The sequence below is a fragment of the Coturnix japonica genome, chromosome 5 (genome assembly GCF_001577835.2).
Source record: "Coturnix japonica isolate 7356 chromosome 5, Coturnix japonica 2.1, whole genome shotgun sequence".
In the NCBI taxonomy this organism is placed as follows: Eukaryota; Metazoa; Chordata; class Aves; order Galliformes; family Phasianidae; genus Coturnix; species Coturnix japonica.
This window is the reverse complement of record NC_029520.1, coordinates 9,722,271-9,747,342: the sequence shown is the minus strand read 5'-3', so window position 1 is coordinate 9,747,342 and position 25,072 is coordinate 9,722,271. Positions and strand designations below refer to the sequence as shown.

General features: G+C 40.8%; 1 protein-coding gene and 1 long non-coding RNA gene across 3 annotated transcripts in view; one reads left to right on the top strand and one right to left on the bottom strand.

Moving 5' to 3' along the window:
• The window catches only part of LOC107314549 (mucin-5B), a 40,635-nt gene that overhangs the window by 1,222 nt on the left and 14,341 nt on the right, over positions 1-25,072 (bottom strand). For both annotated transcript variants that reach the window (XM_015863887.2, XM_015863888.2), the window contains 30 exons: positions 22,013-22,265; positions 21,049-21,101; positions 20,569-20,669; positions 20,115-20,266; positions 18,827-18,965; positions 17,568-17,678; positions 16,633-16,812; positions 15,998-16,234; positions 14,949-15,105; positions 14,612-14,740; positions 14,092-14,176; positions 13,831-13,868; positions 12,947-13,102; positions 11,782-11,874; positions 10,819-11,060; positions 10,313-10,490; positions 9,808-10,058; positions 9,232-9,415; positions 8,529-8,721; positions 7,496-7,674; positions 6,898-6,967; positions 6,644-6,765; positions 6,249-6,280; positions 5,630-5,807; positions 4,813-4,917; positions 3,936-3,976; positions 3,246-3,368; positions 2,256-2,351; positions 933-1,061; positions 411-450 (listed from right to left, as the gene is read on the bottom strand). In XM_015863887.2, the coding sequence (XP_015719373.1) occupies positions 411-450; positions 933-1,061; positions 2,256-2,351; positions 3,246-3,368; positions 3,936-3,976; positions 4,813-4,917; positions 5,630-5,807; positions 6,249-6,280; positions 6,644-6,765; positions 6,898-6,967; positions 7,496-7,674; positions 8,529-8,721; positions 9,232-9,415; positions 9,808-10,058; positions 10,313-10,490; positions 10,819-11,060; positions 11,782-11,874; positions 12,947-13,102; positions 13,831-13,868; positions 14,092-14,176; positions 14,612-14,740; positions 14,949-15,105; positions 15,998-16,234; positions 16,633-16,812; positions 17,568-17,678; positions 18,827-18,965; positions 20,115-20,266; positions 20,569-20,669; positions 21,049-21,101; positions 22,013-22,265 (4,047 nt within the window). The remainder of the gene's footprint in view (positions 1-410; positions 451-932; positions 1,062-2,255; positions 2,352-3,245; positions 3,369-3,935; positions 3,977-4,812; positions 4,918-5,629; positions 5,808-6,248; positions 6,281-6,643; positions 6,766-6,897; positions 6,968-7,495; positions 7,675-8,528; positions 8,722-9,231; positions 9,416-9,807; positions 10,059-10,312; positions 10,491-10,818; positions 11,061-11,781; positions 11,875-12,946; positions 13,103-13,830; positions 13,869-14,091; positions 14,177-14,611; positions 14,741-14,948; positions 15,106-15,997; positions 16,235-16,632; positions 16,813-17,567; positions 17,679-18,826; positions 18,966-20,114; positions 20,267-20,568; positions 20,670-21,048; positions 21,102-22,012; positions 22,266-25,072) is intronic.
• The window catches only part of LOC116653475, a 75,975-nt gene that overhangs the window by 50,699 nt on the left and 204 nt on the right, over positions 1-25,072 (top strand). The window lies entirely within an intron of this gene.

Genomic DNA, 25,072 nt, shown 5'->3' with positions numbered 1-25,072 from the left:
GGCACCAATTCAGCAAAGCAATTCCCAGTTTGTCTTGACACTTCTCTGGGGACTGGCTCAAGTAAAGACTTATGATGAAGTTCATGTAAGGTGCTGCTGAATGAAGATGAGAGGGAGATATGAAGTGTTCTGTTAGCTAGTTTGTATTATAATTGCTGTAAGTAAGTGGTGCTTGTTAACATTTATGATTCTATGACAACCTCCAGTTTTAGGGTGGATGCTATGGTGTCCTCATTGCAAGAACAAAGTAAGCTTTGAGCCTCAGCTATCAGTTACAAAAGAGCTCTGCTGATAAATGAACAGCCTTCCATTCTATGGAAAGTGCAAGCTGTCTTTGTGTGCAGAAAGGCTACAAGCAGTGGAGAACCCAGCCATATTTGAGTAGGGAATCAGTGATTTAACATACTCACATGTCTTACAGCAGCCATCTGAAGTCACGTCAACAGTCCCCTGTTTGAAAGCAAACCAGAGAAGTCCAGATACTCAAGTCTAGCTTATTATTAAGCAGCTGGTAGAAACAAGGGGAGTTCAAAAACATGCCCTCATCTGTAACCAACACACTAACTCCCCATCGGACCCATTCATGTACTGTGTACCTTTTTTATGCAGAACAGCTTTAAAAAAATCCATCAGGGAGTAACTTTCTTTTAAATCTAGTCACAAACCATGTGGGATGTTCTGCAATATGTGCCTGACCTTACCTAGGTTCTGTCGGCTAGTGCTTTACTTCACAAGAAGTGTGTGCACTGCTCACAGATACTTTTTTTATGCTTCCTGGGACAGTCCATTGAGAGTTGGAAAAACGTATTTCCTTCAAATAGGATGATGGACTCAAAAAGGTCAAGAAAAAGTGTAGAAAGAGTAAAGAAATCTTCCAGAGCAATGGCACAGCTCATTTCAGGAGGCCTTTTTTCTAGTTCTGAAATACTTACTGGGACACAATTTGATTCCTCGAATGGCAGGCAGACCTTAACTGTACTAGTCAAGGAGAACTGGCCCCCTGATTCAGTGCATGTGTACTGAGTACAGTTATCATATGGTGCCTTATAACTCTTTCCAACCTGAAAAACAACAGGAAGAATAATTAAATCATAACATAATATGACAGCACAAACAGAATAAATGAATAGTTATGCAGCCCCTGGTAGAAGGGCTGGGATGTGCAAATTAATCTGATAGTGCTGAGGTGTTGATTTCCCATCTACCAAGCTCGCTTGCTACCAGCCTCCACAAAATCCCTTTTCTGGTCACCTACATGGAAAGAAGCACAGGCTGGTGGCAGAATAAACATAGAGGTATGAACAGAAATGCTAAGAGACACCACAATATATATCTGGTAATATAGGTGGAATAAAATATAAACAAAAGAAAAATAATTCTACAGTATTTCAGCTTTCTTTTTTGTTAACAGATGGAAGAAAAGCAAATAGTTCGAAAGAGGAAAATGATCTTCGTAATAGAGGTTAATAGATAAAAGGAAAACCTCCTCATGGTAACCACCTTTTAAGTGGAAGCATAAAAATTGTGCATTAGCACAAGAGAAGCCAATTGCAACATGAATTTTCAAGGAAAGAAAGGATGAAACAGAAGAGATGCAGAGCTCGAGAGCTACCAGAGGAGAAATATCACATAAGACAGCCACTGGGTGAGACAGCATTATTAACTGTTCACAGCAATATCAAGAGGTAATAAAAGCAAACAGCCAGCCTGAGGCTCAGCTCACATCTATGGAACACTAAGCTGAGAAGACCTAGTGTATTACCTGGGTGCATTAGTGAGGTGCACTACATGTACTACAGCAGCTATGACACCTTCAATTTCTGCCCCAGCAAATTTGTAACAAGCATTAGTACAGTTACATGGCTCGCTCAAACTATTTAGCCCTGTATCTTCAGGGCAAGATAATGACTCTGCTTCCAGTACTGGAGCAATATAATGTGAAGCCATCTCACTTATCTGTGCAAAAGCAATATTACACAATGTCACCACCCCCTACAAATTCCTTCTCTCTGCTGCATGCCAGGAAGAGGGAGTGACATTATTTCCTTTCCTGACAGAGATAAATTATTTTCAAGATAGCAGTGTCTGCAAGATGCGCACAGCAAAGAGAGTGGCCATATAAACTTTGACATTTACTTTGGAAATGCAGATATTTTCTAATCTCCTAAAGGTCTTCCTAGCCTCAAAATGTATGACACTACTTCAAAAAGCACTGAAGTCAATTCAGCTGGCATGCAAAGCAAGGCAGCACTCACCTCAATGGTCACAGTGCCAAATGGGAAGTTTGCCACACAAGCCACTTGCTGACACTGGCTGCAGCACTGACCCTCCTTTTCCACGTAGCGGAAACCCTGTTGGAATAAGGTCACCATTTTGCCGTGTTACCTGGTTCACAAAACAGCTTTGGATCAAAGCAACACTGGTGATAGCAGGGAAAATGAGCCCACCTCTGTTTTCCTTTAGAACACTGTTGGAATCACTTTAAGCCTGACAACTAAAGCTGGCACTTTCTTTCCCATGTTTAATAGTGACCTCTGGGGCACTTTACTTACTATGTAGACCCTGCTTTCAGCTACTCTTCTTTTTGCTAACACAAGTTAGAGCAAATAAATTAATTCATTATAAGTTTATTTGCAAAGTCTACCACAGTGCTTGATCTGATTATTCACCAGAGTCATCACTATCAAACACATGAAGATCATGCATCAATTTTTTCCTTCCCTGTGCTTTAGGTATCCATCAGTCTTTTCATGGGTGTGGTTTGCTCCAAGATAAAGGATGATGGCTTTATCCATTTTTATTTTTATTGTTTAGGATGGGTAGAGAGTCTAGCCTTATCTGGTTGAGAAAGAGGAGCCATTCTTTGCTTATGTTCAGAAATAGATTGAGCAGTTTTTGTTCAGACTCTCAACTCATGAGTACTGAGTAGTGTCTGGAAACACATAAACAGCCGCGCGGTTTCTCAGTGATCTTAATTTTTGAGCTAAAAACAACACCAACATAATGGCATAAACATCATCTTTCAGCAGTAAGACTTCTCCTTAGTAGCTTTGCAGTCATTCAGGGTATCCCTGCAAGGGTAATTTCTGCAAAAACGGCCAGCACTGTAAAAGGAACTTCACAAAAATTGAACAGAAGATTATATCCTGCCATCCTTCAGCAAGACAGCACTTGTACTGCCCCGGCTTTACAGTACACCCTCTCAACAGCCATTGTTGGTGGCGGGAGCTGTGTTCAGCACTGACCTGCTGGCAGGTGGTTTGGCATTTCACTGGGACACACTGGATGCGGTTGGTTCGCGTCACAGCATCCTGTTCATCTGTGCACACACAATCTTCACAAGAGCTTTTTGGCACCACTGCCCCAGGCTGAAAAGAGAAAGGAAATCAGAGAGAAAACAGGTACTGGAAAGAAATTGGTGGGTGTGTAGGAACATATGTCCCCCGGACTATCGAAAATTAATGATTATATTCAATATTTATTTTTGGCAGAACTTCCTGGAATCAGATCTTTAATTGTGAAACCAACGCTGTCGATATCACAAATTTCACATGAGATCGACACACCCAAGTGCACTGAACATATTGTGTGAGTTATGTTATCTCATAAACTCCATACTTCATTTCTTCCTCAACTTGATCTACTTATTGTTCATACAGCATCGTAAGAGCTTTTAAGTTTGTGTTCCGTCACCATTCTTACTTTTACACTCCAAAATCGAATTATCTTTAATTACATCATTTACTAAATTAGCTACTGGTCTCTAGGATCACCCATTTATTAATATTTCCAGTGACACTTAAGGTTACTGGCAGGGAACAGTTATGGACCACTTTAATCTTGTTTCTTATGTGGCCGTTGACAATAACAAGTTCATAAAATTCTGATTCAGGCTGCATCAACCCGTGGAAAGAAGTGTCTGGAAAAAGACCTACCTTAAATTCAACTCCTTCAGAAACACATACCCCTTTTGGTACTGTAAGAAAAGAAAATGAAAAGGATGTGCTAGGAATGATATAACCAATTATAGTACTCAGCTCAGAATTCTTGGTGTTTTAGAGAAGGCAGAGAGTAGAACTGAATTTATTTGCTAAGTCTCCATAGCCTGCACAATGGAAGGGAAAGCATAGCTAGTACACATTGCTAACTGTCATCCTGAAGCTCACATGTAATATCTGCTCAAACATTATGCACAAAGATTGTGGTAATTCTATTTCCTGCTATTTTCCATACGGCAAAACTATTTTACTTCACATAGTTTTACCCATACTTGAAATTAGTTGAGCTTTTCTTTATTGTTAGCCACCTTGCTGGTTACTGTGTAAATGAGGAGCTGGGTGAGGTATACAGTTCCAGACACAAGATTTGGCAGCAGAACTTCTGGATAGGTTGACTGTAATACAAATTGAGTATTTCATAAATCACATACTGATATTTCACTGAGTATTATCTACGGAGAACTTAAAGCATTTACTCTTGCTCTACCAAAAGTATCAGGGAGGGAAGGAGTGAGTCTAGTCCTTGTGATTGTGACTCATTTAGAAAAACTGAAATAGTTCAAGGAATTAAAAATGATAGAGTCATAGAATCCTAGAATGGCCTGTGTTAGAAGGGACCTCAAAGATATCAACCCCCTGCAGTGGGCAGGGCTGCTGATTACCAGGTCAGGCTGCCCAAGTCCCCATCCAGCCTGGCTGTGAGCGCCTTCAGGGATGGGGCATCCACAGCTTCTCTGGGCAGCCTGGGCCTGGGTCTCAAAGCCCTCTCAGTGAAAAATTTCAAAAGAGCATCATAGTGAAACGTGGTACTTACTACAAGAGAAGATAGGACAACAACCATTCTCAGATATAGCTACCACTGGCTGGAAACCTAAGTCACACGCTGTTTTGTTGATAATGCAGGTTTTTATATCACATTCTGCAATGGACAAATGGAGATAAAGTAAGCCAGATAATTCTGTCCAGTAGTTTTACTTGCAGCCTAAAACTTGAACATCCACAAAATAGATGATTCTCAAAACAAACATCTTTCAAGGTTGGGATTTGTTCAGGGCAAGTTTCTTGAAGCTTGACCTGCTGTAAAGCTTTTTCATTAGCATATAGTTCTAGCTCATGCTTCTCCTGTTCCCCCACTGGATGTAATCTCTAACAAAATATACATGCTCATCTCAGAGAAAAAGGGAAATGACAGAAAAGTGTTGGATTAAAAGCGAATGAGTGGAAAAAATGAAGAGGTTGGTGGTTGAGGGTCAGAGATGTAAAAGTAGGGAAATGCAAGGCAGAGCACCCTGCTCTGAGCAGTGCCCACAGGACATCAAAAGGAGCTCAGTGGATCTTTCTTTGGGAGTATGAGGGAATGAGGAAGAGGAAATCATCTCACGTCTGCCAGGATCCCTTGTACTGCAGCCTCCTATGAATGTTAGGAATAAATGTCCAGGGCCTGAGTAGACTATGAGGAGGAGGTATAGCACTAGTTTAGAATACAAGCGGACCTAGAGGAGGTCTCTTTTGATGGCAAGCATAAATGACTAGTCCAGTATGCTTATTTGAATCTGCTAGCTGTTGGGTCAGCATGAGGCAAATGATGCTACTTGATGACATTCATGAGGGCACATGAATCACTGACGTACCACAGACTGTCTCTGTGCAGCACGGATCATCCAGACGCGGTTTTATTTTGCGTACAAAGCCCTCTTTATTGCAGTCGATAGGTGGAGATTTAGCACAAGGGCGGGGGAAGCAGGAGATATTCAAGGTCTCTTCATCACAAGTACAGTACTGACAGTCGTGCTCCCAAGCCTCTCTGGGCTGTGAAAACAATAGAGGGAATCCTTAGAAGAGAAAAACTAGAAGCATTAGATTAATGGATGCCTTCCTGCTGTGATGCACAGGTCTGGGCTGCCCTATTCCATATGTAGGATAATTGGAGTTCAAATTCCAGAGGAAGAGAAGAAAAAATGCTCTCTGCCACTTTCCTTTGTAGGTTTATGTGTTACCAGAAGGGAAATGTGGTACTCCTACTAGAAAAGTGATTCCCACAAGCTGCTAATTCTGTTTCCATATTTTAGTAATTAGTAGAGTTTAGTAATTAATCAAGTTCTAGTGTTAACAAAATCTGCTGTTTTCTTCCCCACTGTCATTATACTTCACTGGTATTTAAGCTTAGAATTAAAAGAAACTCATGCAGTTAATTTTACAGTAGGTCACTGCACCCAGCTAGTATAAAGTTAGTGTTTTCCTTTTCCTTACCTGTTTCACTGATCCATCTTGCGCAGTGCAACCTACAAAATAAATCAGATTCCGTTAGTGATAACTGGACTGGGGAAAACAACAGAAGTAGCAGGACAGGAATAGGAGGCTCTTGAAATCTGAGAAATGGATACAAAGAGAAAGATTAAGTGTGCAAATTCACAGGTTATGTAGCCAAAACATCTTGAATATCCCTATCTTTGATCTTGCAAACGTTTCACTTTGTGTCTAAAAGTAGGAGGAAACTATCAATCAGAAGCATTTCCAGCCCACCCAGAAAGGGTCTGTATGAAGGCCTCCCTCATTTCCCCTGTACCCAGAACATTTCCCTTATGTGCACTTCTACATAGGGTCTTATCATCTCGCCTCATCCCAATTTCTATATTATTTCTTACCACAGACAGAAACACAGGTGCCATCATGTTCATTCAGCAGAATATTCCCATCAGGGCAGTAACATCCCTCAACAAACACTGGTGTGTTGTTACGGGAGGGGTGGGTGTCCATAATGACATCTCTGCACAATTAGAATTTGAACAGAAATGAGTGAGAGGCAGAAACATGCACAGGGTCAAGCAGACACTAAAACCCAGAGAAATGTTATCTTTGAGCCTTCCTCAGCACTTCTCAGGTTATGGAAATCACTCACCTGCTGAAGCAAGTGCTTCTTTTTGCTTCCCCACATGGCTTGTAGACCTGATCCCGAGCACAGGTAGCCTCTGTAGAGCATCACAACACAGGGCTTAGAAAGCCCAGGACCACTTATAGCCTTCAGTGCACAATAGACAAGCAGCCAACATTGCCCAAGCTCCTGCCCAGCAAGGGGTCCCTGCGTCTTCAGCAAGTGGGGCTTCATACATTCCCCAAGTGTCTGCAGCAATTCCAGTGCTGCTTACCCAGAACCAAAAGCCCCTGAGCAGGCAGTGAGAAGGGAAGCTGTGCATTGCCATCTAGTGATGAAGTTGTAGCTAACACAAAGAGGAGAAAAATGAGAGATGTCCCAACCCATCCCTCCACAGGCTTCTCAGGAGAGCCCATGGACCTGCTTCTCACTTGTTTTGCACCATTTCTAGATTGCAACCATTTTTTTTCCCCCCCTCTTTAATTTGTTCCTGTTTTTTTTTTGTTTGTTTGTTTGTTTTTCTGAGTCCTCAGCAGATAAAGAAATTTTGATGCGGAGGAATAAAAATGATGTTAGGAAAGAGCTGATCAGAGCCACTTCTGCAGCAGGTCTTTGCTAGACTTACCGCACTGCCCACTCGTCTGCCCCCTCCAGTCCACACAAACCCCGTGGAGCCCACACAAGGCTGCGTATGTCTGTATGCTCTGGCACTCAGTGCTGGGGTGCTGCTGTGAGCACCTGCTGGCCACACACGCCTCATAGTAGGGCTGCGGAGGGACCACGCGGTGGCACTCAGTCAGGTTCCTTTGCAAAGGAAGGAAACAGGAAAACAGATGTAGCATTTTACTTCCTTGAGCTGCTTGGGTTAGATTTCTACTCCCAGCTGAATCGATCCCCACTCAGAGGAAGCATCAAGGCAAAAATACAGAGACAAGTTGCTATGATTGGCAATATACCCACATGAGTGGTGGGGTGCTGGCATGGTCTGCCTGGGGTGGTGGTGGAGTCATCATCCCTGGAGGAGTTCAGCAACAGTGGAGACATGGCACTGAGGGACATGGCCCAGTGAGCACTATTGGTGGTACGTGGACAGTTGTATCTGATGTTCTTAGAGATCTTTTCCAACCGTAATGATTCTATGGTTTACTTAAGAATGAGCATTACCTCCCATTCCTTACAATGATTTGAAACAAAGCAATTTTACGTTGGAATGACATATGCAAAGAAGAGTCTTCTGAGCAGCTCATGACTGTAATTCTATACACTGACACTGTAACATCAACACGGTTGGCAATCCTATTTTAGACAATGTTATTTTAAAAAGTCATACACGTTTGCCTGCTGTATTCTGACTATTCCTTTTCATCCAGAGTATTCAGATAGATGCTGAGCAATTGCCAGTTTCTGCTAAACTTATCAAGAAACCACAGGTAGAGGGAGTGCCAAGCAGTACAGTTAAGGGAGTTCTGATACTGCTGCAGCTGAGAAACACCTGCCAAACTTGGAAACATTCACACAGCGGTTCACTGCTCAGTTTTGCAAGGTATGCTAGAACTCGCATTTTCACTGTGTCCTATAAGCTACTCACCTAAGTCATGTATTTAAGCAAAAAATTATCTTGTGAGCTTATTATTTGGCCTCCTTGGGATTTATCTTACCAGATTATTTTACACAGCACAGAAGGCTCACAGTGTTGATGATTTTCAATCTTAACTAGTTCTGAGATGCGCGGATTACAGTATCTGTTGGTAGAAACTGGGACTTTCCAATCCAATGCCATCTCTTTGAAGGACTCAATGACCTCGCCATTCCTCTTCCTAGCATCATCAGACTTCTGGTTGGTGCATGTACCTGGTTGCAGAATAGAAGCAAAGTGACAGTTTAAGGCTGTTTGATGCTGATAAAGCTGTTTTTACATAAAACAGCAATACCTGGAGGGAAGTTCTTATGAGAAAGTAATGACACAGATGGGCTTACAAGTGCTTTGTAGGAGAAAGCTAGAGGAAATAGTTTGCCATGAAAACCAGAACCAAGGTGTTGCCTAGTGAATTCCTCTGAATGGCTAAAGCAACTGAGATGGCTCTGCCTAGCTCAAGACCCTCCATAATGAGTAGGTATGATCAAAAGTAAGAAGACATGCATAAGAAAGAGCATGTCTCCAGCAAATGTACAGAGTAGAAGGAATTGAATCAAAACATTGTTCTGATAGTGTCTTCGCATCAAAAAGAGGTAAATCATTAAGATTTGTGTAACATAGCAATCATTGGAGTTGCAAGAATTTGGAGATGTTTACAAGGGGACAAGAGAAAGAAGGAGGAAAATTTACTGCATTCTTTACTGTCAGCTGATGAGCACACTCACCACACAGTCCCATGGTATTGTTATAATACTTTCCGAAAGGGAGCTTTATGTAAAATGCAAGTCGACTGTAAGAGACATAAACTTCCAATTCAGGTATTTCAACTATAACGTAAAGGCCAGAGCTGGTTATCCTGATACCATTCTTGGAAATGTCTGGAACAACTTTCTTATCATTAAACAAAACCTAAAAAGAAGAGTTAGATAAAAACTTATGTACAATTACATACACAATTCATATAACTCAGAACTGCTACTTCTCAGCTCTCAGGTGCACAAAATGAAATCTGGAAAAGGCACTCATTTAGGCAGTTCCTGATTATTCCTTTTTAATAGGCTGTAATTTACACCTAAATACTTACATCAGGAAGAAAAACATAATAAATTCTGTGACAGTTTCAAGCTTTTGGAATATACAAAGTTTTGCTGACAGGGAGAAAAATAAAGAGCAAGGAAGCAACGTAACTGCATATCCTACAGTTCTGTTTTTCTCAAATCTCATCCTTTGACCTGACAAGGTATTTGGCAGTAATGTAGCTACAGTCATGCAATGAGAGCTCATTTTAACAAAATATTTACCAAGTTTGTTTCTTTTCCATGTTCCTTCGCTTGTGTCAGAATAACAAGAGAATTGGAGTGAAAAATGAGTAAGGACATTGAACAGATTGCTCCACCGATGGCACCACAGTAGTAGTTGTCTATGTGAATCCAGAACTTTTGAGAGCTGGGCTGAATTAACTCCACGAGGACATACGTGCAGTTTTCTTTGAAGTGATAATACGTTCCATCAAAAGTCACATAATGTTCATTTCCCCACCCACTGCAAATACCTGGAAGACACACTTCAAGTTTAGTTTCTCAACTTCAAGCTGGTTTTAATCCTTTTAATCTTTCTTCAGTGAGATCTGAAAAGACTAGTTTGGTAAAGAAAAGCTAGCTTAGCAAGCACATTTTTATCTGCTCTTAGTTTTAGGTGGGAATTCTGCTCCATTCTACCCTACTGAATCAATACAAACATAATACAGATGTTGGCCACATAGATTCACAACAAAAATTCCACAAATTCACTTGCCACAGTACTTACACTGGCACTCATAGACTTCACAGCAACCAGTTTCGTCACGGTGTTTCATGAATGGGAAACCATTGACACAGAGTTTCAGCTGCTGAGGAGGGCAAATGATGCTGGACAGTTTAATATTATTTTCTTCTCCCAGGCAAGTGGCAATTTGGCAGTTTCCAAAGTTCCACGATTCATTAAACTATTGACAGATTGAAAGAGAGAGGACCAGAGCAAAGTAATGTAACAATCGCATACACCAACCACCCTCCACTCAGATCCCTATCTGGTATGGCATTACTTACTATCTACTCTCCACAAGCCAGAAAATATGAAGTATATAGCAATCAATGCAGCTTTGATATCTTCTGTTCTACAACATTTTGTGAATGTCTCAGGAATAAAGTCTTGACTACTTCTGCAAGTGTGACATGGCCTGATGTGGTTTCCTAACTGCTCTTCATCTCGGGTAACTCTGCCTACCTACAATGCTCTAGCTAAAGAATCATATCTTCTTTCAATTCTCTCACCTTTCTAGGAGGAATGAGCCCAAGACAGTCGCTCACAGGAGCCAGCGTGGTAGCAGGAATGACGCTTGTTGCATTGGGAGCAGCTGTTCTTGGACAGGCTTTAGAATTTGGTTCACAAGTCTCAAGGGCCTCCATTTGAACGACTTTACACTCTGCCCAGATTAATTCAATCTGGCACGATGCATTGCAAATGGAGTAAGCACAGTGACCTGATACATTCATTGGCAGAGAAACGTTTTCCCCTGTAAGGCCAAAACCAAACAGTTAGCCCTGAACTGCCCCTGAAACTGATAGATGTTTGCTGTGAACTCTGGATGTCTGTGCATCAAGTTCAGACACATTCTCAGACCTGCATGGAAGTAACTGGGTCTGCCTGCACCTGATGGCCACATTCAGTGTGTTTGCCTGCTGATCCTTGGATCTAATGACTGAATCAGGTCTCAATTCATCCAAAATGGAAAAGGCTCAGGGAGAGCCATGGGTGACAAATCTGCATTTCTTCAGCTCATCAGTAAGTACACTGGTGGGAATTGAATATGGTCCAAAAGGGGAGAATGCTGAGTGTATCACTGAGTGCATCAGGTCTTCACAAAGAGCGTGATATACATGTACAGGAGCTACTAAGAGATGAAGAAGAGGAGCCTTCTCTCCAGTAACTTTGGAGTAAGAATGTGGATTACAAACCTGTGTTCAGGTTGTGGGATTCAGGGGCTGTGCTGGAGTACATTCGAGTTAACATAACCTTATAAGCTTTCTTATACTAGGGGTATCCAAACCAGGACTATGTTACGGGGTGCAGGTGAAAAGCAGTTTTGGAGGTGTTAGTTACAGTTCATAGATGTAACAACTTCTGGTAATGTGTAATTGCAGCAGTCTGAATCATCACTTGCTGGAGCGCATTTATCTAACAGTACATCTTCCCACATCAGTGGTGCAGAAAAAGTAAATTGCTTGGTTTCTCACCCATTTGTATCAATTGTCCATTGTCAGTGCAGAAACAAGGAGTGGCTGCTGTTGATAACTGTGGTGCGGATGTTACAGGTTGCATATGTTGTTCTGCAGGAAATTAAACCAATTAATATCCAAAGCTTCTGCTACTCTATATTCAAGATTGATGACATCTATCAAAGTCTCTACATTTACAAGAAGAGGAACAAAGGCATTATTACACCTTCACCACATCCTGTACAGGTTCACACTGAAAACATTCCCTATATTTTAATGCCCCCCCCACACACACACACACGCTGTATGCTACTAGTGTAATGCACACACTCCTCCAGGTGTGTGCATCAGGTATTTTTATACAGAAGAGAGTAAGCCTCCCTTCTGCTGTCTCTTATTTTATTCCCAACTGAGGTCTTCTTAACTTTCTAATCCCGTTGGACTTCACCTGACTTTGGAGAGTTGACTTCCAGTGGCACACCATTTTGTTCTGTAAAGGCTAGTTGTGAAGAATCTGTTTATTTAAATATGGATGGGTCATTTCGACATTTAATGAAGCCACTGTATACTCTGCTTCAAATAGCCTTTCCTTTCCTAGCTATTACAGCATTATATGTTTTATTCCGGGTGTTACCGAATGTAGTAAACAGGAAACAAATAAGCTTACCAAGTCTTCAGTTCATCCACTCACGCGAATAGAGAAGCTATCTGTTAGTTTTTATTGCCATGTTTTGTACAATTTGCTATCAAAGCATATTTTCTTTTAATCGCTGATTTATTTCTTTTTAATTTTTATTTTTTGCTATAATCATGGAACAGCTTCATTTTTTCTTATGATGTTTTTCTGTTTATTCTGTCCCTTTTGCCCTGCAGCTTCTATTTTATGAAGAGATTAAACCACAAGGTAGCTTTATCTTGTTCCAATGAGTCATTTGAGACTGACTTAATCCAATGCAGAAAACAGTACAGTAAGAACAATAGTGTGAAATAATAGGTGATGAGAAAGAGAAAAACAAGGTGTAGAACTATGAAATTTTGAGAACAACAGCAGAGCATCAGTTGCAAAAGGCCCAAAGATACTGGAAAAGCCATGTTGAAAAACAGCTAAATCTCTCTATGCTCTCATCTTTACACTGACCATAAGGATTAAAAAAATTACACAACATTAAAGATTTGATAGTACCTTTTGCTGGTGCGGGTGGTGTACTGCATGGGATGAATGTCTTAATGATCATTCCGTTAGGGCCACAGAAAGCATTACCACAGTTAGTCCCCTTGGTCTGGCTATAAATAGTTTCATTTAATGCGTAGGTCTTCCCATTGTAGCAACAAAGACAATCTGAGGCAATAAAAGAGTAAATACCATGGTGCCAGAGAACACTGCCTCATAATATAAATATAAATGAGAAGAAAATCAAATGCTGGATTTACCATTCATATAAGCAAAAATGAATTACCTGCCTGAAAAACATTTATCAGTTTCTACTTGAGAAGTCACACTAGGAGTCTACCTCTTTTTATTTTTTAATGAGTTGGAATTTTTTTGTTGCTGGTTCTTCTTGGAGTCGTCTTATTGGCTGTTGAAAGTATCAGAACTAGGACTGACCTTATCCAGTCTAGAGCACGGAGATATTCCCTCTTGGCAAGGAATATGGCTGGGACTGCTGCTTTGATGACTGTTGTGACCCTGGCACTTCCATTACCACTAGTGAGGAATGTGCAGCAATAAACAACTTTCTTTAAGTATATAAGAAGTGCTGCAATGTTTTGAGAATGTGTATTCAGGAAACACAGAGAAATTCATCTATATTACTGTAAAAAAATGAGCGAAATTGAAGAAGTGTTGTTGACTGAGTCATCCTGCATTCTGAGGATGTAGCTTCTGCTATATGTGGGAAATGAACTCCTAAACACGAGTTTCCCTGAAGCACATAAGGCTGCTCTTAAGCTAACTGTCTAGGCTTCTTAGTTAGAGGACAGAAAACAGCACCTCTAGAAGATTTATCACCATGTGATGTTGGGTGTTCCAGTCCCATTATCACTCAATGAAAGGTGGTCAAATATTACCTTTGGAGTCTTCAGTACACATCTTCTCTTCAGGATTGCTGGAGATAAAGAGGAGGAGAGAAGACTTGTTTTATTGACTTGAATCAGTATGTGGAAATGTGTGTGAAATGGTATCTCTCTGCAGACAGTATCTGTTTCTACAAAGAAGCCTGATACTTCAGGTTTTAATGATTGTTGCTGCCATGATTTCTTGTGAACATAAACCATACAGTGCATAGCTCTCCAGTGCTATTATATCTCCCTTACCATCAACTGACCTACCATGAAGTGCAGTCAGGGAGGGAGACGCACTCCCTCCTCTCCTCATCAAAATATGGCTTGTCAGGGCTACACTCTGGGTAACAGCCTGGAAAGTTAAAAGTAAACAAAACATATTTAGTCTGCTTTACGTAGATTCAAGGCAATCACATAAGCACCTCTATCAGATGCAGATTTTATCCCAGTATGAATATGATCCCATATAAATGTTCTTCATTTTCCCTTTTTCCACGTCCTCTTTATCCCTCTCTTCTGAAAGTGTTAATGAACTCTATCAACAGATGATTATTCTTTATGAATTTAGACTCAGTATCCTTGTATCTCTGCCCAGTTTAAAAGTAACATGCAAATTCTGATGCAAATGTTACTATAGCACAGAGAATTAGCTTCACACAAGGCATGGTCAGTGAGTTTCTATGGCAAATGAGATATTCCTCCAAGGTAAGGCAGCAATCTTGCTGCTTAAGGCATTTAAAATCAGACAAATCTACAACAGACTGCATCAATGTCAAGGAAGAATTACCTTCTAAGCTGTACAGTATGTTTCCACATTTTCCTTGTGGGTTCCTGCAGGTCTTTAGACACGGTGCTCCACAGGGCTTATAGAACCACTCATGTTTGTCAGGTGGATTGTAGTAATCACAGAACACAGCTGGGACAGAGGGAAAACAAACAAACAAACAAACAAAAAACAACCTCCAAGTCTCAGACACTGGGAAGGATTTATTTTCTAATTCTTGCAAACAAGATCCTATTAAGTCACACACGTGTTGAGATACTGGAATTCTGTTCTTCCTTCCCCATGTGCCCAAGCACATGGAGCACCTCTTTACTGTGTGCATTTCCAGTGCCATACTTACGGCAGATGGCTGGCGTTCTCCAGTTGATACAGACACCAGCTGTGTTACAGCTTCTTGCATAAGCAGCCACCGAGGTACAAAAGCACTCACAGTCTCCCACACTGTCACAGCCACAGAAGTCAGAAACACAAGATTCATAATATGGTATTGGATTCACCTATCAAAATACCAACAGGTCTGTTATCGCAGCTGTACCTCTTGCTCTAACTTTTAATGAAAGGGCTCTGAATTTCTGCCATCCCTGGCAGTTTCTTCAGCAGAACCGTCTGTGACAGTCTGATCTTGTCACAACAGAGCTAGGGTATTTTACAGGAGGTGCTTTTCTATTTTCACCTGTCTGATAGATATGGTTTTTAAATCTTCTCTTTCTTATTTGTGTACTGGCATTTACAATCATTGTCTTTCCAAGCATAATGTCTGCAGAGTTAAACTACTTGGCTTTGGGTTACCACAGCTCTGTAGTGCCTGTGCTTTCTAATTGACAGGTAGGGATGGAGTATAAAATGAAATTATATTTCCACTGCATTTCACATTTCTTGTGCTTTAACCTGTGTCAGCATGAGCTAACCAAGGAAATTAGGCCAACTTCACTCCTTAAATGACATATTAAACTGCACTGAAGCCTCACATAGGCATTTCTCATTAAGAATTAGCAACTCTGTATCAGTTTAAATTAATTTGATGCATCTAAAATAAACAAAATAACTTCTTTGCTTTGGTAATTTGAATAAACTTTCCCAAAGGATACTCATAAAAACAGCCCCATGCTGTTATCTCTAGATGTTACAAACTGATACCCAGCTTTTTAGGTCTGGTAGCCAGCTGTTATCCTTTGTCCTCGGTTGCCAAAACAGGCACCACTGTTTCCCCAGTGCCAAACAGCAGGATTTAACTGCCACCACAGTAAGGAAAGGTTTTGAGAGAGGTAGCCCCTGTTCTCAAGGATGTTGTGTAATAGCCTTTAATAGTAACAATTTGTGCACAAATGTGCTGCGTAATAGCAACTAATGCCTAGTGAGAAAGTACTGATGATGGGAGAACAGGATTACCTTACTGTGGCATGCTTCAAAGACACTACTCTTAATGATGCTGCAGTGCTTCTGTCCCAAGGCAGATTTGAAAGGCTGATCAGCACACAGGTCCGTCATGTTAATATTGGAGCAGGTGCTTGTTATTTTCCAGCTGTTTCCAAACTCCTGGATGCTCATCTCCACAGATTGCCCTCTGGTCGTGAAGTCATTCCTTGAGCGGCCATCGAAGTCCCCACAAAGGCCACAGACTTTTCCCTGAGTAATTTGTGTAGGCGCAGTAAGTGGTTTGTTTATTTTAAGTACAGCCCACTCTTTGACAGAAATAAACTACAGATCAAGCCAAGGAAAAGTAGCTGCGAATTTCTAAACAGCCATTGAAATATGTTATAGAAAAAGCTGTACTGGAAGTGACATGATCACTCTTTTAGCCCACCAGTACTCAAAATATCTTGCTTTACTTCTAGCACCCAATATTTTGGAGCATTCCATACCAACTGGACATTGAAACAAAACACAAAGCATGGCCTGCTCACTGCTTCTTGCCCTTGAGACCAAGCACTTCTCCAAGCCCTGAACTTCAAACTGGGGTTTCAGTTCTGGGTGTCTGTCTGACTTTGAGTTTGAAATTGTAACTCAGTCTGTACTGCGCCTACCTGGAAAGATGGTGTCACATGAACAACAACTGTCGTCTTCTGGTCCCACATGAAGCTCATCCCTTGAGTTGTTTCGATCACAATATAACCTCCTCTGAGATCCACCTTATAATTCTTCTCAGCTCCTGGATCAGTGGCTATCTCCTGAATTCTTCCTTCCAAAAGCCTGATTTCACTGCTCTAAAAGGAACAAATATATTGCATGGAAGGAAGCCAAATAGAATAACAGCTCTGGTATTCTGTCTTTTGTCCTTCATCTCATTTTTCTGTAGTTCTTGCAGTACATCTTGGCCTGTCCCAGGACACGTGAGCTAAAGACAAGACCCACTGAGTTCAATGGGAAACATCTGCCCATGCATGACAAGTCTTACTTCATGGTCACATAAATTGTCCTCATTCTAGATGAAATCTATTTTGCTGGCACAACAGATCCTGAGTGCATGGGTAATTGGGCATGCCAGAACACTCCTTGTCACGCCACTTTGTTTCACCCTACCCTCACCCCCTACTCTGGGATAAATTTCTTTGTTCTTTTGTGTTCACTCTGGGGAAATGCTAAAGCTGAGCTGGAAGGAAGAAACTCTTCCCTCTGTGGTTGACATCTGCCCTGTGCACAAACCATGGCACAGAAATATACAACATGGTCCTCTAAATTTTCTTTTTCCACCCATGCACCACTAATATCACAGATGCACACATACACACATATGTATGCAGAGTGCTATTGACCCCTGAACCTGCTCCATTCCCTGCAGAAGTATCCAGCCCTGGTAACACCAACTACCTACACCCTTCCCAGCTTGTCTGCCTTTGCTTTCAAGCTATTTGATTAATATAGTTACTCTATACCAACAACAGAGTTGGAATATAAAGTAGATTTAACTGCAGCAAAATCAGGAGTACAGCTCCTCAGTTAGGGATGATTCTAGACAAACCTCAAAAATCAGCGTGATCTTTAGGGAGCAGATGGAGAGTGACTTCCCGCAGGCATTGTTCTGAATTACAATTCGGAAGGTGCCAGCATCCATGTTATTGGGACAGAAATCCTTAGAAAAAAATAAGATAACATTGTATTAGATCTTTTCATGCAATTACTCCAGTCTTAAACTTTTTCAAGAGCTCTAAATACATCAACCTGACTTCTGCTGTTTTATCATGTGTTCACCAAAACTGCAGGCATTTTACAGGAAGTAGCAGCTGAACTGCTCATACTTTATTCAGCCAAGAATTTCAAAGAAAAAAGCTGAGGTAAAAAAAAATGAGCCTCTCATAACACCAGTCCTGCACAGCTAGTAAGTTTTAATTACTTTTTTTTCCTCAATATTAGCAAAAAAAAAACAAAAAACAAAAAAACCTGATTTGGAGATGAGAAAGTGTCTCATTCAGTACTAACTTATTACATGTGATTGTTGTACATAAATTGAGATCCACATGCTAACCTTTACATGCTTTTGGTGAATAATAATAATAATAATAATAATAGTCACACAATCATTAGATTTGGAAGGGACCCTAAAGGCCATCTGGTCCAATTTCCCTGCAATGAACAGGGACACCTACAGGTACATCAGGATGCTCTGTCAGCCTGCTGTCCCTACTGTCACTCTTGAATGGTCCAGAGAAATATTAATTTTCAATGCTACATGAATCCCCTCCTTTGCAGATGGTGGTTACACAGGAAAGGGCAGCCCAGCCCCCGAGTTAATCATTTATGATCACACAGTGCCCTCTTGTGTCATTTCTGAGGGTTAATTGCTTTGGTTTTGAACAGAAGATAAGTATCTGCTCTGAGTACTAGAGCAGAAGGGTTAAGCTCAACTCACCAGTGTTCATTATTTTACATAAGACAGTCTTTATAGAATCAGAATCGTTTTTGCTGCAGGAGACCCTTAAAGGCCTCATAGTCCAACTCCCCTGCAATGAACAGGGATACTTTCACTAGGTCAGGTGCTCAGAGCCCCTCCAGCCTGATCTTGGGTGCCTCCAGGAATGGGGCACCCACCACTTCTCTGGACAGTCTGTTCCAGTGTCTCACTGCCCTTATCGTAAAACACTTCTTCCTTAAATCCAGTCTAAATCTCCCCTCATTTGGTTTAAAACCATTTTCCCTTGTCTTATCAAATCATTTCTCAAATGGAACCCTGCAGTGTAATCTGTGAAGAGCCTGTGGATAAGAATACAAAAACTGAGATACCTGAGCTAGGATATAGTCACAGTCTCCCAGGAAATCAAACTTCTCCCCATCAAAGCTCATGTAGTGCCCGTTGCCGTACACAGTGCAGGTTCCCTTGCAGGGGTTGTCTGTGCAGTTCCACTGCCTTTTGTTACAGGTGCTGGGGGGTGAAATGCAAAGGGTCACCATCTTTGTACTGAAAGTTGAATCCTCTGCAGTGCTTCAAAGTAATTTGCTCTGAGACCTTGCCGTATAATGCACTACTAATTACAAAATTCATGTTTTCTACCAAGACATGTTGTGTATTTTGATTTTTTTTTATTTTTTTAAATTATTATAATTATCACTAAGGCCTGACAGCAGACAGTGGGGATTTAAGTCCTTAGCTTAAGATGAAGAACTAGATAATTCAACGATATCTAACATACCTTGCGGCCTGTTCTGTTCCTTATCACAGTGTGCAAACCAACTCTCACCCTCCCCTGGCAGACTTCACCTCCAGCTGAGGGGCACCATAGACAGACCATTTTAGTTGTTCCCTTAGCACATATATTCTGCAGTTATTTTCCATGTGTGCAGTCTGTTCTCATAAGAAAACAAAGACCTCACTGCAATAAAACCTCTTAATGGCCTCTGGGAGAACAACTCCTTATCAGGGTTTGGCCTCACATGTTAAACGTATTGCTTGTACTAGTGATAATCAAACCAGTGTTTCTAGCTGTTATCTTCTCCTATTTTCTCACTAAATAATGGGTAAGGATTCAAAGAATTTTACCTACGATGATAAATAATATCTTTGAGAACTACAGCAGCGTTATACCCACAGTTGAAACAACTGGACCATTCATTGTCTTACTGGGAGATCTGTGCACCCAGAAGAACTCCAGGTAGCTGGAAGATCACCCTGGTTCCTCCTTACTCTACATTCAGCCCTTTTCTGGGTGTAAGCTGAGCCCCACAGTGACAGACTCCATTCTTTGTTATACAATGAGCAGCCACAAAGCAGTTCAGATGTGGCTGGGATTTCTAAAGCTGGAGTGGAAGCAGTTTGTAAAAAAACAATGGAAATTCTTTGACATTTGGTAGCCATTCCCTTAAATACAAGCTCATGCATTGTGCTGCAGAGAGGGAATGCTTCCTTTTTTCTTTTTATTTTTTATTTTTTCTTTTCTTTTTTTTTTTTTCTTCTTCAAGATATTTGATGGTCCTGATGGTGAAGAGGAAGGCTTCGAAGGCATCCTGCCCCATGGACATACTATGCACTCTTTTTAACAGCCTTTGTTCCAAAAAACTCCCAGGAATAACATACCATGTGTTGCAGTCAACTCTGATGGTTTCACCAGGTTTATAAAAGTGCCCTCCGTGGACACATGGGCATTGGTCTTTGGGAATACATCCCCCATTGCCATCCAGCACCAACCCATCGGGACACATGCAGCCAGAGACACATTCTGTGACATACTGCATATATAAAAACATGATACAAGGCAATACATTAATGCAAAGAATGTACAGGGAACCCACAGAAGTGTCAGTGCTGGACTCCAGACTTTTTAGATTGCCTTTCAAAATGACGTGCCAGTAACTTAGTAACAATCAGGCTACAAGCCTCACATCTAGGTGGGTAGCTGCAGCTGCTGTATTATCAGTGGAGCAACTGGTCTTGTGAACAGTGTAATCTGTTACCACCAGCGTTTGTTCAGGACAATCACACATGCACAATCATGTTGCCTCACACTTGTGATAGGAGGTGAAACCCTTACACAGTGCATGTCCTGCGTCTTACAGCTCTTCTGACACTCTGATCCAATGGCACCAGGACCTGCCGAGCTGCAGTTGAAGTAGTACATAGGAGCTGGGCAATCTATGGGATGAAGAACATTGTAGTAAGGCCATTTGGTGAAAGTGATAAGGATGTCATCAGCCCCTCTGTGTGACTGAGTAGAGCATTTCAGAGGGCAGCATTTGTCTCTCATTTACAGTTTCCATTAGATTTCTGTTCTGTCTACCAACAGGATGAAGAAGGAGGCAGACAGCCTCTGAGCTTTAGGAGATACCTTTAAAAGATTTCAGCAACCCTGGGGTCATTCTTGTAAAGAAAACTGTTACTAATAACTCACACATTATAGGAAGAAAGTAAAAAATGTGCAGACTACCAAAATGCTACAGAAAGAAAGAGATGTAGAGAGAAACATTATAAACACTAGCTGACACCATCATGCTAATATTTAACAAAATCTCACCTTTTACCAGGACAGTTTCTCCAATGCAGTCTAATCGTCCTTGAATGCATTTGCTAGAGATTCCATAAAATGAAACACATCAGCTCTTCACACTTGTCTGTCTCACTAGAGAGAAAGCCCCTGCAAAGCTTTACTATTAACACAAATAACAAATTCCCATCAAAATTAATGTTTGGTACAGATGTGAATTGCCACTTGTTTAGTGCGTGCCTTCCCTAAGTCAAGTCTTTCCTCAACATTTCTTTTCCACTCCATGAGACAGGAGTAATACCTTCTTAAGTAAGAGGCTTCCTAAATTACCAAGCAAATTTGTTTCTACAAAGCAGTTTAAAATTTTCACAGAAAAGTCTAAGAGTTGCAAGAGAGAGAGAAAAAACAGACATCTAAAGATAAAAATACATTGTTTGCATAATTCGTTACTCTCCCGAAATTTGTTTAAATGTATTTGCTACCCTGGTTGGAAATGAGGAAAAGGAAGTTGTTTTGCACTGGAGATGCAAGACAATTACCTTACCGATAGTATTCGCCCCCCTAGTTTTCTCCTTATGTTTAAAAACTGAGATTTTGCTTTTTTTTCCCTTGGGCAATATATTTTTTTAACAGCCTGCAGGATGGTGCCTACGGGGATGTTTTTGACTCCTTTTCATCACAGAGCCAGAAACTCCACTCTCAAAGCCCATATCTTGCTCCTGCTGTAAGCGAGTGTTTTTTTACACAACAGTGAACTTTGCATAGAGATAGGTCACAAACATTACATGTTTTAAGGTTCTTGTTTGCTAGCAGGGATATAGGATCTTAATCTTCACTGTGGCTGCCCTTCCTGCCAAGGGAACATTTACTTTGGTAAAATCAAGCAGAAATTAATCATGATTCCTTACAGTAAAATGAGTGCATTTAAGGATTAGAGCAGGGACTTCCCCAGCAAGCCCAAGTGTTCAACCTTTGCATCATTAGTGCAGCTTACCACAACAGTTTGTCTTCTTGGAAAGAGTTGCCAGGCTGAACGATCTTGCCTTTGTAGTAGCAGGGACAGTCATCTGGAGTCACACATTCCTCCTCATCATTGAGGTAGGTCCCTTCAGGGCAACCACAGCCCTCCATAGGAGCAATCTGAACTTTACACAGTGGATCAGGTTCATCCAGCGAGCGGCAAGACTGGTTGCAGTGCTTCACACTATACTTATAAACCATAGTCTCAGGACACTCCTCTGAGGGATCTTTGCAAGAGAAATGAAATGGATATGCAATCATCGTTCATGCTGTTAATGCAGCTTTCTGCAGGTTGAGATCCATGAATGTGCATTTTCCTAACCAGAACACTTTGTCTTTTAGTGGTCTGGGAGAAGCCTGCTCACATAAACCTACATAACACTAGGTGAGATTGAATTCTGAAATGCCCAACAGGGTGTATCTTGACTGAATAAGAGTGGGTGTCATTTTGTATTTGTAAAATTTACAATTCCATCTTATGTCAAGAACTGAAGCCCATAAATTCTCACTTCATCCATGTTGATAAAAATGAGTTTTCTCTCCCCAACTAATGATTTATTTGGGTAGGGGGAAAAAAATAATGAAGAAGACTTGAGCTATTTTATAGGGTCAATTTTGGGCATTAAATGGGCAGTGATAAGGAACTCTGATAATCATTTGATGTTACCTCTTCTTTTTATCCTTTAAAGAAATGAGGAACCAAATTTTTAAGCACCGTGTTGGGTGGATCAAAGAGTTAAATACTACAAATCTATAGATCTCAACTAAACCTGTAAGACAGTGAAAAGCTGATTAATCTTTGTGTGCTAACAAGAAATATTACTTTCAAAACTCTGCCATAAAATCTGCAGTAGGGATCAAGTTGTGTAAGGGAACAGTAAGGAAATCAGTAGGATCAAGTTGTGTAAGGAGGTGTCAGGAATGGGACTTTCAAGAAAGGCTGGCATCCACATTCCTCTGAAATTCAGTGAGAACTGGGGACCTAGTCCTCTTGGACCTCTTTTTGATTCAAATCCCCAAAGATAAGACCCACTGCTGTGTTTTTCAGACGTGCACTGAGGTACTAGAAGGCACAGGAGGGTTGCTTATGGGCAACTGCACTAATCTTTGCAGCAATATTATCACCATAGGCTCCATGCTTAAACAAAGCTCTGAATGGTTTTCCAGTCAATGACCGTTGTATGCTCTCTCAGATTAGTTTGTGTGCTAGGTGTGTGTACACATGGAAAACCACCTCCATCAGCAAAAGCCAGTTGGTTTCCTGCTCTCAGCTGGGGCAGATGTGATATCTCATGTTTCAGTTAGGCAGGTCGTATTTTCACACTTTATAGGAATGCTATGAGGATGAAGCAGCTGGTATATATTAATCACAATAGGTCAAGTAAGAAAGTTATTAATAAACTCCTTGAACTCGAGTTTATATCACAGTCCATCTGATATACCAAAAGATGTATCTGACTGGGTGTTTCAATTGTTAATTATTAATAATATCATTTCTAACAAATGTGTCTACTTTCTCCCTTTAATTATTTTGTGGGAAAAGACCAACTTTGGTAAAGGTAGGTCTGGTAAGAAGAAGCTTATTTGGTTACATTACCCACAGTCACAGATTTGTAATCTTAGATGATTATGTGGGTTTCACAACTGGAGGCAGAGCACATGAGCATACCAAAGATAGTTTCAATGCAGTTTGTACAAGGAGAACTAGAATAAAAGCACTGTGATTTAGAAGAGACTACTAATCCCAGTGATGAGAAGCTCAGCTAATGGTTTGTGCTTCCATTAAGGACTGTTGTATATATGAACTGCCTTCCATTAGCTAGTGGAGTTTTCTTTTTCATACGTTCTACTGACTGCACTGTAGCCACTCTGTGCAATATAACCTGTCTCAGATGGTGCCTGAAGCACAGCACAGCTGCCCACAGCTGCAGGAGCCGAAAGAACCTTCCCACCTGCCACCAGGGAGTAGCACTGAGAGTGACTGTTCTGTCCCATTTACTGCTTCACTCCTGAATAACAAAACCTTCAGTTTTTCAGTTTTGGGAACACAGGCATGTTCCCAAAAGATTATTCCCTCTTAAAAAAAAAAAAAAAAAAAAAAAAAAAAAAAGGCTAAAATGATCATGATCATTAGTCCATTAGTACTTAATTCGAGGTTACTGCACTGTTTGAGTTAATATTGCCTATTATGTCATAGGTCAGGTTGCAGACCCGTGCTGCAAAATCATCTTGCTTTGGTGTGCAGTGTGTCAGTAAATCTATCTTGACAACAAATCTCTCGATAGACAGGGATTGGCTAGTGTTCAAGTCTGTATGACCCTAGGATAATATACTGTAGACTGCACTGTGTTCCCTCAAAATTATTTCAGCACAGGCTTGTTGAATTGTCCTTACTCCAGTCTTCCATGCCTTCTACAAAGCACCAGCTGCATTGTCTCTATTAAACATTCCACCTAGCCTCTAACTCAGGTAATAACATATATCATAGCTGCATCAAAATCATTCTTGTTATGTTTCTTATTCAGGTAAGTTATTAAGAAACCCATACATTTATTTTCATTTTGGAGCAGGCAAATCTCACTTGAACTGTCTGGTAATTAATAGAAAAATAGAAAATGTACTAATATTCAGAAACTTCAACTGATGGGTTTTACTTTTGGGTCCAATAGCATCCCATAGCAAATTCTGGCAGTGTCATATATATAAATAAATTTTTATTTGTGGACCCCTAACCCAGGATTTATTGACTATTTGTATGCTCAAATATGCACTTACTTATGTTCTTATGTTCCAAGAAACATTTATTTATTCTTAGACAAGTTCAAGCTATAGCTTGAAAAAATGCAATTGATGAGAATGATACCGTGTGCATGGCCAGTGCCTGAGACAGAAAGGTTGGAGAGAACTGTAAAAAATCTGTCAGAATTACAATGCAATGGGAGGCCCATGGATCTGAAACTAATTGAATCATGACAGCTTGTGATTCCATACAGAACCCACCTAATGTGATAAGAGCCTCGTCATGAAGTGATAC